Raw genomic sequence first — 17,645 nt, forward strand, 5'->3', positions numbered from 1 at the left:
TGGGTGGTGCTGGTATGTCCCATTCAAGGAAATAAGGTTCAACAAGCTATGAGCAGCTACAGATCTTTTGGTAGACAAAGGAAGTCTTAGATAACTATCCCTGTATTCATCTTGGCTTATTTTATATATATTTTAAAATTTTTTTTTTTCAAAAATGAGAAAACAAAAACAGTGGCACACATAAAAGGAACAGAGTGGAAGGAAAGAGGGAATATTCCTGCATCTGCATAAATCATGTCAATTAAAGGAAGTTTGAGTTGAAGTAATGGAGAATCTAAGCTCTATAAAAGTGTGTTTCAAGTCATAATCAACTCATCTTAACGTGTGACGTCTCAGCTGCTAAGTCTTGACAGGAGAAATGAGAGTACTGAGTGTTTACTGCCTAGCAGAGTACATTTATTTTCTAAACTGTATATGTATTTTATTACACAAAGTCCCTGGGACCCCAGTGTCATGCAGTAACAGTAGAAAGCACAGATAGCTATCCCAAAGGAGGGTTGGCAAAATATGGGTTCAAGAGAAACTCCTACCACAACTGGTTGACTGCCAGTTTCCAAAAACTATTTGCAGTTTCATTGTCTGGAGTATGGAAACATTAGAATACACTTATTCCTCTAAATACTACTGCATATTCATAGCTACATCCTGCACTGTGATTTCTAAAATGAAAGTAAAAATCAGAGATGTTATGGGAATTGAAGTGAAGGAATACCGACGTCTATTTTTAGTTCATCTGTATATGCTTTTGCAGAAGTGGATAAAATAATCACTGTTTTTCCTGTAAATAATCTTTTCCTGTAAAAAAAATTATTTGTTTTACAAATAATTCATGGGTCCTTCATGTGTTAGGAAATCAGTTGTGAGTAATAAGAGACAAAGTTGTTTCTGATGACATTTGAAATACCAGTAAATATCTAGAAAGCTCTCTCTCATTTTTAACTAATTTTTATATTTTATTTTTGTGTGTATGTGCATGTCTGTATGTCTTCCACAGACTGGAACAAGAAATACAGAAATTAGAAAGTGAAGAATCACAAATATCTGCCAAAGAACAAATAATTTTGGAGAAACTAAAGGAGACTGAGAAATCCTTTGACAACTTGCAAAAGGTATTAAAAAAGGGGGGGGGCACTTGGGCACAGATTGAAACCAAAGTGTACTCTTAGCTCCATTTGGAAGCAGTAGTTATAATTAATGCACTTAAGGAAAGATTTAGGGCAGTTGCAGAGCACCTAGCTTAAACCAGTATGAGCAAGACTAGAAAAGACACAGTGGCATCAGGTCTGTTCTGGTTGGGTTTTTTGGGTTCTCCCTTGCATCCCAGCCTTTTTTGAAGAGGAATTTCAGAGGCTGTCTCCCTATCAGAAGGGAACCCACATGAGGTTTAAGGGGTATTTCAGCCCCCCTTAAAGATATCAGCAGGATGCTGAGAGTATTTAAAACTTCCCTGCTCTCATGGCATCCAGAGATAGTAGCATTTGCCAAAAATGCCACTGCAAAACATTACAGCCTGCAACAAGCAGAGCTCTTCATCTAGTTGCACCCTGTCCCTCTCCTCCAGTCTATGATGGCACCTAAATCCAAGGAGCAGCAATCACAGATACTCATTTAAAATTTCCAAAGAACCATAAAAGCAAGCCTAGCATAAAGAAAAAGATGTAAAGCAAATTAAACCCAAAATATTAAAGGTTTAACCAAACATCCTGTTTTTTCCCTTCACAGAGTTTCTCCCACCAGGATGGTGGTAAGTGCCTTTTTATTATTTTATAGCTTTGGGTTTAAATGAGTTGTTACTATAGCTTTGCTGCAAAGGTTTAAAGACTGGGTTTGTTTCCTTCATTGTGTGTTTCTGATTTCTTGCTAGAGCCATTACCTTTTCCTTTGGTATTTCTATAATGCAAGCACAAAAACGTCACTGTTGTGGTAAAACAGTATTGCTTTGGCAGAGTTCCACCTCTTCTTATGCTCACACAAAGGGAAAGAACAGCATGAATAACTTAAAGCAGACATCATACAATTTCTGTATTACTGACCCCTTTCAGCACGTGATAGCTCTGCACTGCAGACTCCTTCTCACCTCCCTGTGGTCAGTCTTCTCTGTTGTATGTGCTCATGCTCTGTTCATAACCAGCTGAATTATATGAGGACTATTCCTAATACAGAGGAACAACTATTAAAAAGAGATTATTTCGCTGTTGAGCAATATTCTCCACATGATGATTCTTGCAGAAGGACAACCTCACTTGGTTAGATGAGGAGGAAGTAATCCCTAGCTTACTAACTCAGTGTCACACAAAGTGTGATCTGTACAAGGTGTAGCTATAAATTTAGGTGTCTGAGTAGACAAATAATAGGCATGGTTCCCAGGAAGCTGGAGAGACCCTTGTAGTGCCAGTCCAGGGTCCTTAGGACCCTGGAAGGATGTCATGCTAAGGCATCTGCAGATAAATGTGAGCACCAGATACTCATTCTCAGTACATGTCTTTGAACTGACAAAATAATGAGGTTAAGACTACCTCCTCCAGCTGCTGTCATCTGTATTGTGAATGTAGATGAAGAACATGTAGGATGATCCCAACATGAAAACAATGGGATACAATGGAAGTTATGATGTAGTATTTGAGTTGACTTGGAGCTGTCTTTCCAGGTGATTATTATTACTTACTAAAGAGGGGTTTTTTAAGTCAAAGACCTAGTTCAGAAATTTTTGCTCCTGCTAGCAATATAATCCATTGATTTTTGTTCAATGCTATTGTAAAAAAAAAAAAAATCCCAGATAGTATGTTCCATTGTAACAACTTACTCTTCCTTCTCTCTGAAGGATTTGAATTTGACTACCACAAAATGGTAATTGCAAATACTTTGTACCTATGCAGGGTTGCAGGGTACACCATGGTCATTAGTAAGATCCTTAAATAGGAGCAGTGCCTGCAGGAATTAGCAACCAGGTGCTCAGGAGCTTCTATGACTGCGCAAGGTGCATCCTGCATCTTCACATGTCTTTAATAGCAAAGGAACCAAAGGAAGCCCCAGCTAACAATTATGAAGTGATAGTTTCCCTGAAGGTATGTAGCAATGTAGTACTTCATTAGGTTCAAAAGGACCCCTCATGCTCTCCAGATTTTGCCTGCTTTCAGTAGATCCCTTCCTGACGGACTGAGCCAGAATTAAGGACAGCTTGTAATTTCTGAAAGGTAACAAAGAACTTCAAAATATGCCAGAGGGAAGAGAGCAATTTGTGCAAGCAAAGAGAGCCCTCTCCTCTCCTCTCCTCTCCTCTCCTCTCCTCTCCTCTCCTCTCCTCTCCTCTCCTCTCCTCTCCTCTCCTCTCCTCTCCTCTCCTCTCCTCTCCTCTCCTCTCCTCTCCTCTCCTCTCCTCTCCTCTCCTCTCCTCTCCTCTCCTCTCCTCTCCTCTCCTCTCCTCTCCTCTCCTCTCCTCTCCTCTCCTCTCCTCTCCTCTCCTCTCCTCTCCTCTCCTCTCCTCTCCTCTCCTCTCCTCTCCTCTCCTCTCCTCTCCTCTCCTCTCCTCTCCTCTCCTCTCCTCTCCTCTCCTCTCCTCTCCTCTCCTCTCCTCTCCTCTCCTCTCCTCTCCTCTCCTCTCCTCTCCTCTCCTCTCCTCTCCTCTCCTCTCCTCTCCTCTCCTCTCCTCTCCTCTCCTCTCCTCTCCTCTCCTCTCCTCTCCTCTCCTCTCCTCTCCTCTCCTCTCCTCTCCTCTCCTCTCCTCTCCTCTCCTCTCCTCTCCTCTCCTCTCCTCTCCTCTCCTCTCCTCTCCTCTCCTCTCCTCTCCTCTCCTCTCCTCTCCTCTCCTCTCCCCTCCCCTCCCCTCCCCTCCCCTCCCCTCCCCTCCCCTCCCCTCCCCTCCCCTCCCCTCCCCTCCCCTCCCCTCCCCTCCCCTCCCCTCCCCTCCCCTCCCCTCCCCTCCCCTCCCCTCCCCTCCCCTCCCCTCCCCTCCCCTCCCCTCCCCTCCCCTCCCCTCCCCTCCCCTCCCCTCCCCTCCCCTCCCCTCCCCTCCCCTCCCCTCCCCTCCCCTCCCCTCCCCTCCCCTCTCCTCTCCTCTCCTCTCCTCTCCTCTCCTCTCCTCTCCTCTCCTCTCCTCTCCTCTCCTCTCCTCTCCTCTCCTCTCCTCTCCTCTCCCCTCCCCTCCCCTCCCCTCCCCTCCCCTCCCCTCCCCTCCCCTCCCCTCCCCTCCCCTCCCCTCCCCTCCCCTCCCCTCCCCTCCCCTCCCCTCCCCTCCCCTCCCCTCCCCTCCCCTCCCCTCCCCTCCCCTCCCCTCCCCTCCCCTCCCCTCCCCTCCCCTCCCCTCCCCTCCCCTCCCCTCCCCTCCCCTCCCCTCCCCTCCCCTCCCCTCCCCTTCCCTTTCTCTTCTCCAGAGGAAACAGGTAGGAGCCCCTGGGTAACCCAGGAAGGCTGTGTAAAACACAGACACAAACCAACAATGACCTGTTTGGGCAATTTCTTCAGCTGCTGCCACATCATGAGACTCCCAGTTCCATACATCTCATGTTTGTTTGTTCTGTGTCCCTTTATTGTAAATGCAGTGACACAAACAGTTTTTTAATCTCACTATTGTGTTCCTGTGTATAATTTTGTGGTGACCGAGATTTTGAGTGTGCAGGAAGCACTACTAGAAGATGTTCAGAGCCCAAAGAGGTCCAAGCAAAGGCTATGAGGGAAGGGAAGAAGTGCTGGTGAGCACCAGTGACTGATCAGATGATGCTCTGTGTCCTTCACAGCTTTCATAGGAAAAAAAGCGCTGTGTTTGGCAGTGAGAATCTCTGAGCTTGAAATCATCCAGGCACAATTAACACAAATTCTATATTTTCCAGGGTAGAAACACACTGCCTTCATAAATCACTGTGTAAGAGAAAGTAGAGCAGAAATGCTGAGGCTGGGAGCTGTGGCCCTGTCAGCTTCAGTTATGACTGTAGTGGCTTGCAGCTGACAAGCTCTCCATTAAACAAGGTCTGAGATGATGCTAGGCATTGCATCATTTTTTGGTGCTCAGGTCTGCAGTCAAAACTAGGCATGCTGCAGTACTATGCTGCATGCACATCATGAACAAATGGAGAGAGCTCTTACTCCATGTGTGGATGTTTATTTCTCAATGTATATATAAAATAAAAGGCACATGAAGATCTGATGTAACTCCCTTGTCTGCTGAATTTGCCTTAGAGGTAAATGTATCCTCTGCAATATTTGGCTGTTTGTATGCAAACTATTTGTTACTACTTCCGCCAACATACAGAAGCCACAATTACATTAATTGGACAGTTTGCACAAGCCTCTGTTTGAATTTTGTATGTATTAGCATATATTTGGTCAAGAAGTGGTCTAGGAAACCTGACCAGAATTATTTAGTAACCAGAACATTGTTTAGAAACACTTCTGGTTTTCTGGCCTCAGATCCTGACAAGCTGTGCAGCCTAAGAGCAAAACAGACCAGTGTGCCCTCAGAGGAGCCAAGTATAGCTCTTTGAAGAGTTCTTTCCGCATGTTCTGTAGAAATTCATCAGCAATTGACTTTCAGCTGTAGGCTTCTGATAACTTTTAAATTCAGTCTCCATCAAGAGCTGCCACAATTACAGCTCCTCTGGCTACCTAAGTAAAAACTATTTATCACCACCCTTGGAGTGTGATATGTGAGTCAATTTCCTACCCATCTCACACATGAGTCTTGGCTAGGAGAGTAGTGTGGGCAACAGTGTCAAAAGCTTTGCTGAAGTCTAAATAAACATCATCCACTGCTGTCCCCATGTCAATAGAAGATGTTATTATGTTGTAGAAGGTGATTAGTTTAGTCTATCATGATTTGTCCTTAGTAAATCCATTATGGCTTTTCCCAATCATCTGCTTTGTTTGCTTTGTAACGGTTTCTAGGACGACTCATTCTGCCACTTGCCATGGGGACAAAGCATTGTGCCTCCAGTTTCTTCAGTCCTCTTTTGGTCCATTCCTGTGGTATGACATTTTTGTCTCTTCTAATCATCAGGGACATCCACTGAACTCTGTATCTTTCAAATATTGTAGACAGTCTCCTCACAAAAATGTCAGGCATTTTCTCAGCACTCTTGGATGTGGATTTATGGACAAAAAAGGAGAAATCTGCCTTGTTACCATTGTTAGTGACTAGCTTCCCTGCACTACTTAAGCAATGATCTTGTCTCTTTCCTTCTGCTTACTGCTCACAAATACTGAAGAACCCTTCTTGATATTTTTTGCCAGCTTTAGTCCTAGCTGATCCTTAGCCCTCCTGACTGCATCTCTGCATCCTCCTAGCAAGGTGCTTGTAGTGCCCAGTGGCTAGCTGGCTGCCTTTCCACAGCCATTATGTTGCCTTTTCTGCTTTTAATTACACCTAACAGTTCATTGTTAAGGCAGGGAAGTCTTCTGTTGAGTTTTTTTCCTTTGCCTTTATAAAGAATAGACCATTCTTGTGCCTTCAGCAGGCACTTTCAAATAACTCCCAGCACAACTCACAAACTTCTTTGACTTTCTTGGATGCTTCCAATGGAATCTCTCACAGCTAGGCTCTTGGCATATTAAAGTTGTCTCTTCCAAAATTTAAGATGTTCGTCCTACTACTGATCTTCAGTGTTCTAAGCAGGACCTTAAACTCCACAATGTTTGCTCACTGTATCCAAGGTGTCATTGGTTACCAGTGTAAGTCAAATAAATTTTCTCAGCTTGCAAGCAGTAAATCTAGCAATGTGCTGCTCCTAGTCAGCATGTTCAGCATCTACAGGAATAAGGAGTCCTTAAGATACTTCACCAACTTGATGGATGGCATGAACACAGTTTGGGGTTTTTTCCAACAAATGTGTGGGTAATTGAAGCCACCCATGAAGACTGGGCTCAGTTGGCTCAAGACTTCACTGAGCAGCCACAGTAAGGTTTTGTTGGCTTCATCATCCTGACAGGGAAGCCAGTGCACAACACCCTCCTCAGTGATGACCCCTTTAATCATGATCCTAAGGCATTAGTTAAATAGAACTGGCATGGTCTCCACAGCTCTCCTCTATACACACAAATATCTCTGTCACATAAAGTACAACTCCACCTCCTCTCCTTCCTTTCTTATCTTTCTGAAAATATTATATTTGCAGCCATCCATTATGGTCTCCTCATCATGTGAACTTTCCTGCCAAGTTTCTGTGGTTCTTCCAGCATCTCTCACACTGGGAACAAGGCTCTAGTTCCTCCTGCTTGTTGCCCATATTACATACATTGGTATACATGCACTTGAGATGGCTGCCCTTAGGCTTCTTGCCTTCAGAAAGGGTTGGGCAGCATTTCTTAGTGCTCTGATAAATGCACTCACCCACCATATTGCTTACAGATGTACAAGTGTCGGCTGTGGACCCTAACCCCCAAGCTTATTTAGGGCATGATTCAGTAAGTCAGCTTCCAGCAAAAGCCTCCATTGATGTTCCTGCAAACATGATGGGAGGGATGTGGTAGATAGGGACAGGCGATCGGAAGATCACGCGATGTGACGGAAAGTGGCAGGACTCCTTTTCCCCTAATCCCCTGAGATAAGAGATCACCCTAGGAATGTAACTAGGAATGTAGCCCCCCTAACGATAATAATGCTGCTAACTTTCCACTCTTTACTAACCATAGATAGTACTGCAGACCCTCTCTGACGTAGAGAAGCCCCTTAGACTATAAAACCCCACGAGATGAGACAATAAAGGCCTTTGACCGTCTGCCACATTGGTGTCTGCGTGCTCTTTGGCCCGAGCGACCTGGTGGGTTTGAGTCGCCGTGCTGCTCCTCGAAACCAGGTCGCTTTGCCTTATATCAGAAGGCAACAACGGGCCAAAATCACTGTTCTTCCTGATGCAGGCCCATGCAGGCCCAGAGAGCTTTGTAGGTGGAACAGCCCTGCCCTGGGAGTCATAATTTTTAGAAGGTCTGCCACTAATTTTAGTGGTATGGGACTTTTTAAAGAGAATCTGTCCCTTGGAAAATTAATCCATCTGACATTTGATCACAAGCCTCCGTGTGGGAGCTATTCAGAGCAGCTCTGAGGGTTTAGCTCTGTGTGAGCATCCTGAATGATCACCTTGCCCCATATGGTTTGCCAGGCTCGTCTGTCTGGTAATCCAGAAGAGTGCCATACTCCGAAAATTTATTTTGTTGCAAGTAGTAAAAAAGACACAGAACTAGTTTTATGTCATCCTTAGATACTAATAACTTATCAAAGATTGAAATGAAGATATTGAGTGCAGTCTGTTTAAATATTATTTATGTTCTGTCTTCTCACATGAACAAAATGCTAATTTGTGTCTCATCCATTCCTTGTAAAATTAGCCTCTTATATTCTTTTAAAGGTGCCAAATGAAAGAGTCTTTGTTGCCAGTGAGATAAAGGGAAATGAGTGTATTTGCTTTGTTTGGAGGCTGGATGGGGAAGGCAGCAACACAAGACAGGAGCTGGTAGAATCAACCAACCCCAACTTGTAGTCAAATACTCTATTTCTGACATGTGGCGCCACCACTACCTTCAGAATAACTATATGAGAATTGCACTGCCCTTCCAGCATTCCCTGCTCATGGCAAGGACAGATTGGAGCTCTGAAGCTAATTTTTTAAATATTTCATTTTAATTAACATACAGAGAAGTTTCTAAACTAATTCAATACTAGCAGCATCTGACGCTTAGCCTAGTACTGTCTCCCAAAGCAGGAGGCAAGGGGGGGAAAAAAAATCCAGCTTACTAAGGTCCACAGATACCTACCACATCAAAGTGAGAGTGTTACCATCAGGCTGTACAACTGATTTTCCCTACCGCTCAATGTCAGCGATGTTTTGTTCCCCCTATAACCACTGGGGTAAAATAAATATTTGCAAAGAATTTTGCCTCCTGCAGTGTCCTTGCATGAGAACTGTACCCAGCCATGCCTATTGATCCTCATGAACTGCAGAAGTAAGGATGATTAGTTAAGCAGTTCAAGCCTGCATTGATTATGACATGTGACACATGTGACACATCTGTCACTCAGTCACTGATGAGTGTGTACTGAAACTACTGTTCTGAAAGGACATTCTGTGGGATGAATAATTACTAAGTTTGTGCTATTTCCAGAACACCAAGTGCCTTCTTTCCCTGGACCAGAAACACAATCCTCAGTTCTTTGTTCTCAGAAATTACTTCAGTTTTCAATAATGGCCTACTGATTTGCTGGTGATATTTCCCAGAGCAACAGCACCAAGCATTGTACCAGTTTCTCACTAGAGGAAAGTGACCCTGCAAAAGAAAGCAGCTGTTGCTGGCCAGTGCTCAGTCAGTTGTGTGTCTTAAACAATTATTTTTCCTAGATCCTACTGCTAAAAATACATAGCTTTGAGATACAGTATGCATTGAAATTGTAAAAGTCCATTTACCAAGTCTGCCATTTGTCCCCTGAAAAATGAAATAAAAGACTATTTGCCTGGACAGGCTTAGGGATTTTTCCAATTAATCTGATACAAACCGAACTCATTTATATACTGGATTTGTGGATGGTTTAAATGAATGTGCCTCTGTGCCTTACTTTTATGCCACCAGAAGGGAGGAAAGAGGACTCCTTACCTGAGTTACCTACAGTGGTCTGCAGAGCAATGGAATTTCATCCTGGGGTCTCATTTTTCTGCATCCAGTAGCAATGGTGGCCACCACTGACTGCTATGGGAGGAAAACCATTTCACTAATATCAGGCCCAATTTTCCTGCTAAAAAATCTTTGGGATTAGAGGTGGCACATCACGTCCATCCTGATGACATTACCAGGCGTAGGTATTTTTTCTGGGATGGGCGTTAGCTCATAGGGAATATGATGAAAGTATCTCCCTTAACCAGATGCAGTCAAGCAGGTTACCACATAACTTTTCATTTTCTCTCTCATTTCACCATTTCCCTTTTATGATCTGCCCTGGTCACCCTCTCTCACCTGCTTATAGCAACAAGAGGCTTCAAGGAATGGAGATTTTGCCTCCTACCCTGGCACATGGACTAGGCAGTACCAAGGGCTTGACAGATCTTTCATTGAACTGTCACCTCCTACCCTTGGAGGAAAAGGAATGGTCTGTTTCACACCAAATAGGATTTTATATTTGAACATAAATTTAATCATTTCCATACAGAGCTGAAAATATTTCCAGTTGATAGGAAAGAATGTGATTTTTTTTTTCCTCTCTTTTTCTTTTCTGTTCTTTTTTGTTTTGTTTTGTTTTTTGTTTTGATCTGGTGCCTCAGCTTTAAGACCTGAAGTCAGTTATTTGCACATCTCTCCTCTGAGCTCTGCTCTTAGCTCAGGCACTGAATTCAAGCAGAACAATAAATGCTAGTTATATTTTACCCACCCACAAAATATCTCCAAGGAAATACTTTTAAATTTATTAACATCTCTTCTAAAGTACCCATTTAGCTTGTGATAAGCAGACATAACCTCAAATGTAAAACAAATCAATCATTTAAGATAGCTTTCCTCTACTTCAGGATTTATTAATGAACGGTGACATTGCAGCACTGAGAGGAGCATAATACTTACTGAAAACTAAAACAGATACCCTATCAATAACTATATCAGATTTCATTATTAGCTAAAGTTCAGCTTTAAGAACAAAAAGCGACGTTCTGATTCATTAATATTGGAAACAACTGGTACAAAAGAGCTGGTTTCTTATCCTATTCAGTCAGCACTAGCATTTTTAGGCTTTTATATCTCTATTTGAAATGTCATGTATTCTGGGTATCGCATTGGGTTTGTTCCTTACCTTTCCCACCCCACTCCCCATTTTAAAGCTCACCAACTTGATAAATCCAGAACCTCCTGACAAATAATTTTATGTGTTCATCTGACATAAGGTTTGAGTCATCTGGACCCATTCCCTCCTGCCTCAGCTAGTCTATTGAACACCAATCACAGGACAGTGACTTTGCACTTTGTTTGCTTTATCCAATTATCTAGTACAAAGCTCCAGTGACTATTGTCAGGGCTGACAACACTCTGCTGTCTAAGCAATGAAGCCACTGGGGCTCGTAGCACAAATCTAACTGTTTCCTGTTCTCTGACACCAGATGCAGTAAATTACATTTACTCCCAGATCCCTGAACTCCCAACCCTCTATTCACGAACAGCAGAGCCAGTTCCTGGGTGGGACGGATCAAGCAGAGTAGCTGGTAAGTCTCAAGTAGCAAAGTATTATAATACCAGTCCAATAGCCATGAACTCTTTTTGTTATATTACTTTAATGAGTCTGGTGTCCTGATATCATTTAAATGCCAGGAAATAGTGATTGATGTGTATTTTAAATAAGTCAAGGCTTTTTTGAACTGCAGTAATACTCTCAAAACAAGGTAGCTGAACTATAATAAAAGTACCATAGGAAACACCCCTTTTTTTTTTTTTTTAATGTAGAAACATTCAGTTCTTTCCATCTCTCCTGGTACAAATACATAGTATTTAGGCCAAGGTTTTGTGTCCTCTCTTGTACCCATGCAACTCCAGACAAGGCACTCACAAGACCACATACATTCTTCAAATATTTATGTGTTTTTACTTCTTTGTATACCATTCTTTCTTCTTGGGAAAAGGTGGGTTTGTTTTGTGCTTGGAGTCATACAGAGAATTTTCTAACACTTATTTTTCAGGTTATATGTGTGTCTTAAATGTAACAAGACTGTTAGAAGCCGTACATTTTTATTGTTTTCAAAATTCTTGTTTTCTAAACAATGTACTCCCTATGTCAAGACTGAATTGCTGGTGGCTACCTAAGAGATGTCCCAAGGAATGGGATGAAAGGTGGCTTACTTGAGAAATGGATTAACCAGCATAGCAAAGCAATGTCTGCAGCTAAGGCACCGTGCACGGCTATGAAATGTGTAATTTTTTCTATAAGTTCTGTTGCAAGCCATTCCAAAATATTACCTTCCACCAGTGCTTGCCCTGATATGTCTTTAAAGCAAGCTTTTCTGTGTTTGTGCCATTTTGTCAACAACAAGAAAGTATGGATGACTCAGAAGCCTTGTTAATGTAGTCCTTGAAAAATGTATCGTGTGTGTGCAATAGGTGTTCTTAAAGGTTGGCTGTAACCATCCATCTTAAAAGAGGCTCAAAGTGTAAGTAGATTTTTTTAAAGAAAAGCCTCTGAATCTACAAAACAGGCAGAATCTACATCCTTCTGTTGGCACGTTGGTATCTTGTCCTGAAGTGCTGCATCATGTTTCACTGTAATTAAAGCTTCTGCAGAAACTTGTACTTGTGAATACTGGCTGTCATCTTCAAGTACTGCTTTCAGTTCCAACTCTATTGTCACGTAGTTTTATATTCTATTAGTAGATCACATTTTGCAGTAAACATGCTTTGGTTAAAAAAAGACATTTTAGCGCCAATCTTAGTTCATTTTGCAACTACTTTCACAAGCTGGGCTGTTAGGTTTTCTCACAGAGAACAAACATAATGCACACAGGCAGATAAACAAGGTTCTGTTATTCACTTCTCTCATGGCAGTGCCTTTTACTGGTGAACAACTTTCTAAGAAATTAATATATGTTTGTGCATTTGCTTAGCCAAGTAGCTTTAATGTGGTCCCTGGTTTGGTCATAAACCCCATGTTATACCAATATCCAAAAACACTGCAGAATATCTAAAATCACAGTAGAAGACACGAAAATAAAATGTTGGCAGAGTCAATAGCTTAAGCAAATTAGCCAGAGTTAAAATACAAAAGGATCACTCATGTTAACCTTTGGGGACAGCATTCTTGAAGAAGTGATAGAATTTGTTGCCTGAAGTCTCCCTATTGAATAAGACATTGTTACATCATACTACTCCATACCATAGATAAAAATATGTATCTTGCAACTCTTCTTGAATATAGAACCACAGAATTTTAGATTTGGCTTGGAAGGGACTTTAAAGGTCATCTAGTTCCAAGTGCCCTGCCATGGGCAGGGATGTCATTCACTAGATCAGGTTGCTTAGGGCACCATCCAGCCAGGCCTTCAAAAACTTGCAGGGATGGGGCATCCACAGCTTCTCTGGGCAGTCTGTTCCATGTCTCACCACCCTCTGATGTTTAAATCTGCCCCCTTTCAGTTTAAAACCATTGCCCTTTGTCCTGTCTGTATTGGCCCTTATAAAGTCCCTCTCCCTCATTTTTATAAGCCTCCTAATGGTACTGGAAGGCTGCAATAAGGTCTCCACAATGTCTTCTGTTCTCCAGGCTGGACAATTCCAGCCTTCTCAGTCTGTCTTCATGAGAGAGGTGCTCCCTCCCTCTGATCATCTTCATGGCTCTCCTCTGAATCTGCTCCAAAAATGCTGATGTCTGTCTTGTGCTGAGAATCACAGACCTGGATGCAGTAGTCCGGGTGGATAGAGTAAGGGCAGAGGAGAGGGGGATAATCTCCTCCCTCAAGCTGCTGGCCACTTCTTTTGATGCAAACCAGGATACAATTGACTCTCTGGGCTGCAAGTGCACACTGGTGCCTGATATCCAACTTTTCATCCTGAGAACCCTCAAGTCCTTCTCCTCAGGGCTGCTCTCAAGGACTCCTTCTCCCAGTCTGTCCTCGCATTTGGAATTGCCTTGATCCAGGTGCAGCTCCTTGCACTTGCACTTGCTGAACTTCATAAGATTCTCCTGGCCCCACTTCTCTGGTTTGTCCAGGTCCCCCTGGGTGGCATCCCTTCCTTCTTTTGTGTCAGCTGCCCTGCTCAGCTTTGTGCCATCTGCAGATTTGCTGAGGGTGCCCTGGATCTCACTGCCCATGTCATTAATAAAGATGCTGAAGAGCACCAGTCCCAAGAGAGAGCCCGGAGGAAAACCACTCATCACTGGCCTTCACCTGCACACAGAGGCATTGATCACAATTCTCTGGCTCCAGCCAGCCAATTCCTTATCCACTAAATAATCCATCCATGAAATCTATGTCTCTCCAACTTGGAGACAAGGATGTCAAAGGCCTTGCTTTTGTCTGGATAGATGACATCTGTTGGTCTTCCCTTGGTGACCTTTGCCATTATTCCATCACAGAAGACCACCATATTAGTCAAGCGTGATTTTCCATTAGTAAAACCATGATAGTTCCCACAGATAACCTCCTTATCTTTTATGTGCCTTAGCATATCATCTAGGACCATCTGCTCCATGATCTTCCTAGGCACAAAGGTGAAGCTCACTGCTCTATAGTTTCCCAGTTCTTTCTTTCTCCCCTTTTAAAAAATGTGGGCAGTGTTCCCCTTTTTCCAGTCAGTGGGCACTTCACTTGACTGCCATAACTTTTCAAATGTGATGGAGAGTAGCTTGGCAACAACACAGAATTAAAGAATCATTGACTAGTTTGGGTTGAAAGGGAACTTAAAGATCATCTCATTCCCCCAGCCCATCTGCTAGGGGCAGGAATATCTCCCATTAGACCAGGTTTCTCAGAGCTCCGTCCAGCCTGGCCTTGAATATCAGCCAGTTCCCTGAGGACTCTGGGATGCATGTCATCCAGTCCCATGGACTTGTGACTATTCAGCTTCATCAAGGGATCCCAAACATATTCTTCCCTTGAAGTGGGAGGGTATATTTACTTCCCTCCCCCCACCCAGAGAATCAGGTACTTCAGAGAACTGGGAAACTTGACTCCAGTGAAGACCGAGGCAAAAGAGCTCATTGAGTACCTCAGCCTCCTCTATATCAGTTATCACCAGTTCTTCATTCTTGTTTGCAGGGAAATACAAGGAGGTAGATTCTTCTTGGCCTTTTTTCCTAACCTGTGTACTTACAGACTTCCTTTCGTGTTGTTTATCATATTCCTTGCCAAGTCCCATTCCAGCTTAGCCTTGGCTTTCCTGGCCCATGATATTAAACCATATTACTGTATTCTCCCTGGGTCACTGTCCCTGCTTCCACTGGTAGATGTTGCTTTCTTACTCCTTGATTTGAGGAGGTGACTTTAGCTCAGTCTCATGCCAATTTCCAGCCTACCTTGTTTATTTCCTACCTCGTCTATTTTTCTATCCTATATTGCGATAGAGAGCTCTTGCATGCTAAGAAAAGTGGTCTCAAACCTTGTCAGCTCTGGTCAGCCCCTCAGTCCTTAAGGACAATTTCCCAGGGGATCTCATTCACTCTTTGAGCAGTTGAAAGTTCTCTCTTGTGAAGTTCAGGAGTTTGTCTTTGCTCCTTGCCAGGATCATGCTCATCAAGGTCACAAACTCAAATACAGCCAGGTTCACATGATTTAACTCTCAGATTTTTGCTATCTGCTTTGGAATTCATTCCTACTCTACAAGCCTTCTTATAATGCACAATACCGACCTATATTTGTGCATCAAAGCAGGGAGGGTCTGACAGATGGCATGCTCTTCTGCACTGCACATACATGACACTCAACTATTTCACATGAAAATCACCAGTCTGTAATGAAAAGCCATGCACCAAATATTTTTAATTTTCAAAGAAAAAGAAGCACAGGAGCTCTAGGGGAACTCGAGGTGCTACTTCTCTCTAAGAAGGTAACAGGCAGCTAGTTGATGGGCAGGTGGTGCCCTGTCTTTTGAATTGTGGTGCTCAGGACAAGTCAGGAAATTCTGCCCATCAGACATGATTTTCTGAATGTGCTGTTGCTGCCTCATGGTTCAGCTTATCTTCAGTTCAGCTGGCCACTCAGAAACATGCTAGTTTTATGATCTTCACCACAGACAAGTCAGCCTCTATTTTTGTCTTTGTAATGCTGAAAGTTGTTGAACAATATCTGTCTGAGCAGCCCTGGAGAGGCCAAGCAATGTGCAGAGCCCATTCACCCAAGCCCTAGGGACCAAGCCAACATACAAAATTCTTCTTCCTTTCTTCTTCTCCCTCAAGAAACTGCGCCTAGAAAGTTCTAGAGTGTTAGTGTTGGTACCTGCATCTCTTTGTTCAATTATCACTATAAATTGGAATAAAGGCTTCAGAGCAGAGGCACTTGAATAAGATATAAAGGGCACTTGCACACCAGTTCCTAGGCTGGGACAGTCCAGAGCAAGTGATCCATGCTAGCTGCTCCTTGAGCTTCAATATGGCACTGTGTGCCACAATTTCTCATACCAATTGCTTTGAAAATTAATTGCTACCAGCCCTGGGGCAACAGGTCTTTCCAGCCTTAATTTCCTGTTTCCAACCATGCCAGCTGCCTTGCAGTCTCCAGCTGCACATCTCAGAGCAGAGCGCAGTTCTCAGCCTTGCAGCTCCCTTCTGGCTGCCCAGGCTGCTGTGGGGTGGCCAGGCATGAAAATGCCAGCCCAGGAGGGATGTTAAAAAACTGTAAGCCCTACTTTAGTGTGGAAGTGGGCATCCTGTGCCCAGGGTTGTGACAGCTATGGACACAACTAGTCCACAAATGTCCGGAAGCAGTGGAAAACACAGTCCTTAGGGATAGTCCCTAAGTTGCAATGGTCAAGGGGAGAATGGTGCTTCTGCAGCCCACTCTAGCCTTCAGCAATGCATCACTCTCAAGAGGCAGAAATGCTCCTTCACCCACCGGCATCTCTGTCCTCTGGCTACATGCAGGTGTTTCTGTGGTGTTGTACTTGACCTATCCAGTTCCTGCTGGGGCTGGCTGAGGTCTGAGCAGATGTACACAGCATGTAGATGGACAGACCCAACCATTTTGCCCACCAGACTGCACTCCTAGGGGGCAAAGGAGACCATGTCATGAAGAGCATGTGCATGCTCACCAACACATTCATTTTCTATCTAGCACTATAGGCAGTGTAATCATGCATGTCGTGATAAATTTCCTATTGATGATGAAATACTTTGATTTAAGGTTACAGGAAAGGTAGTTCTACTGTGTGTGAATAAAAAGACTGAGGAAATATATTAAAGTAACAGAAATTTTTTATATTAATTATTTTTTTTTAAATACAAACCAAGGTACATTGATTCTTGGGGCAAGGATATTCTGTACTCACTTGAAAGTAAATCAGGAAAAAAAAAGCAAACATTCCAGTTTGTGGTATTCCCAGGTAAAATAAATCATGTTTATACCATTGAGGTTTGTTGATGAAAGTGATCATAGTAAGTTTCACAAACACTTGTCACTGCCTGTGGTAATTTGTATTTAAGTGTCTGTGGATGTCTGTCCAGGAGCCAAATGTCTTCATATGCATACAAGGAATGCTTAAACAATTGAGCACTTTGGAAAGTCTGAGATGCCTTTGCACATTTTTTCTTTGAAAAGCTGTCTAGTGGTATGTCATCATATCTCAGAATGGGGTTTGGAGCAGAGTAGACTGCTCGTCTATTCCCACTGTGTGGTCTACCCTTTTCATCTCATTTCTACATCCTTAACTGCCACAAAACCTTTGCTATTCCAAAGCAACAGCCCTCACACATGTTTTTACCTGTTGTTTCATGACTCTTTGAAAATCGGTTCATTATTACTTTTTTTTCAATTTTCGCAGTGGTGCTTGATGCTTATTTCACATAAACAAGGGAGTACCTTTGGGTATTTTGTACATTCTCTTAACCTGGAAGCAGAGGTCACAGTTGTTGTCTTGGTGTGAAAGCTGAGAGAGCTGCCCTGCCACACACCTGTGGGAGAGCTTGTCATATTCCCATGTGATTTTGTTTTCCCACATGCAGAACAGAGATAAACAATATTTCTTCACCCTTCTGAAATGTTTTGAGT

At 43.2% G+C, this 17,645-nt stretch overlaps 1 protein-coding gene across 5 annotated transcripts in view; it reads left to right on the forward strand.

Moving 5' to 3' along the window:
- PALM2AKAP2 (PALM2 and AKAP2 fusion) overlaps positions 1 to 17,645 on the forward strand; it is a 267,455-nt gene that overhangs the window by 109,208 nt on the left and 140,602 nt on the right. For 4 of the 5 annotated variants that reach the window (XM_058043266.1, XM_058043267.1, XM_058043270.1 and 1 more), the window contains 2 exons: positions 995 to 1,109; positions 1,723 to 1,744. In XM_058043266.1, coding sequence (XP_057899249.1) covers positions 995 to 1,109; positions 1,723 to 1,744 — 137 coding nt within the window. Of the gene's footprint in view, positions 1 to 994; positions 1,110 to 1,722; positions 1,745 to 11,060; positions 11,163 to 17,645 lie in introns of all 5 variants that reach the window. The other variant, XM_058043271.1, reaches the window with a different exon arrangement.

This window comes from Melospiza georgiana, chromosome Z (assembly GCF_028018845.1).
Source record: "Melospiza georgiana isolate bMelGeo1 chromosome Z, bMelGeo1.pri, whole genome shotgun sequence".
In the NCBI taxonomy this organism is placed as follows: domain Eukaryota; kingdom Metazoa; phylum Chordata; class Aves; order Passeriformes; family Passerellidae; genus Melospiza; species Melospiza georgiana.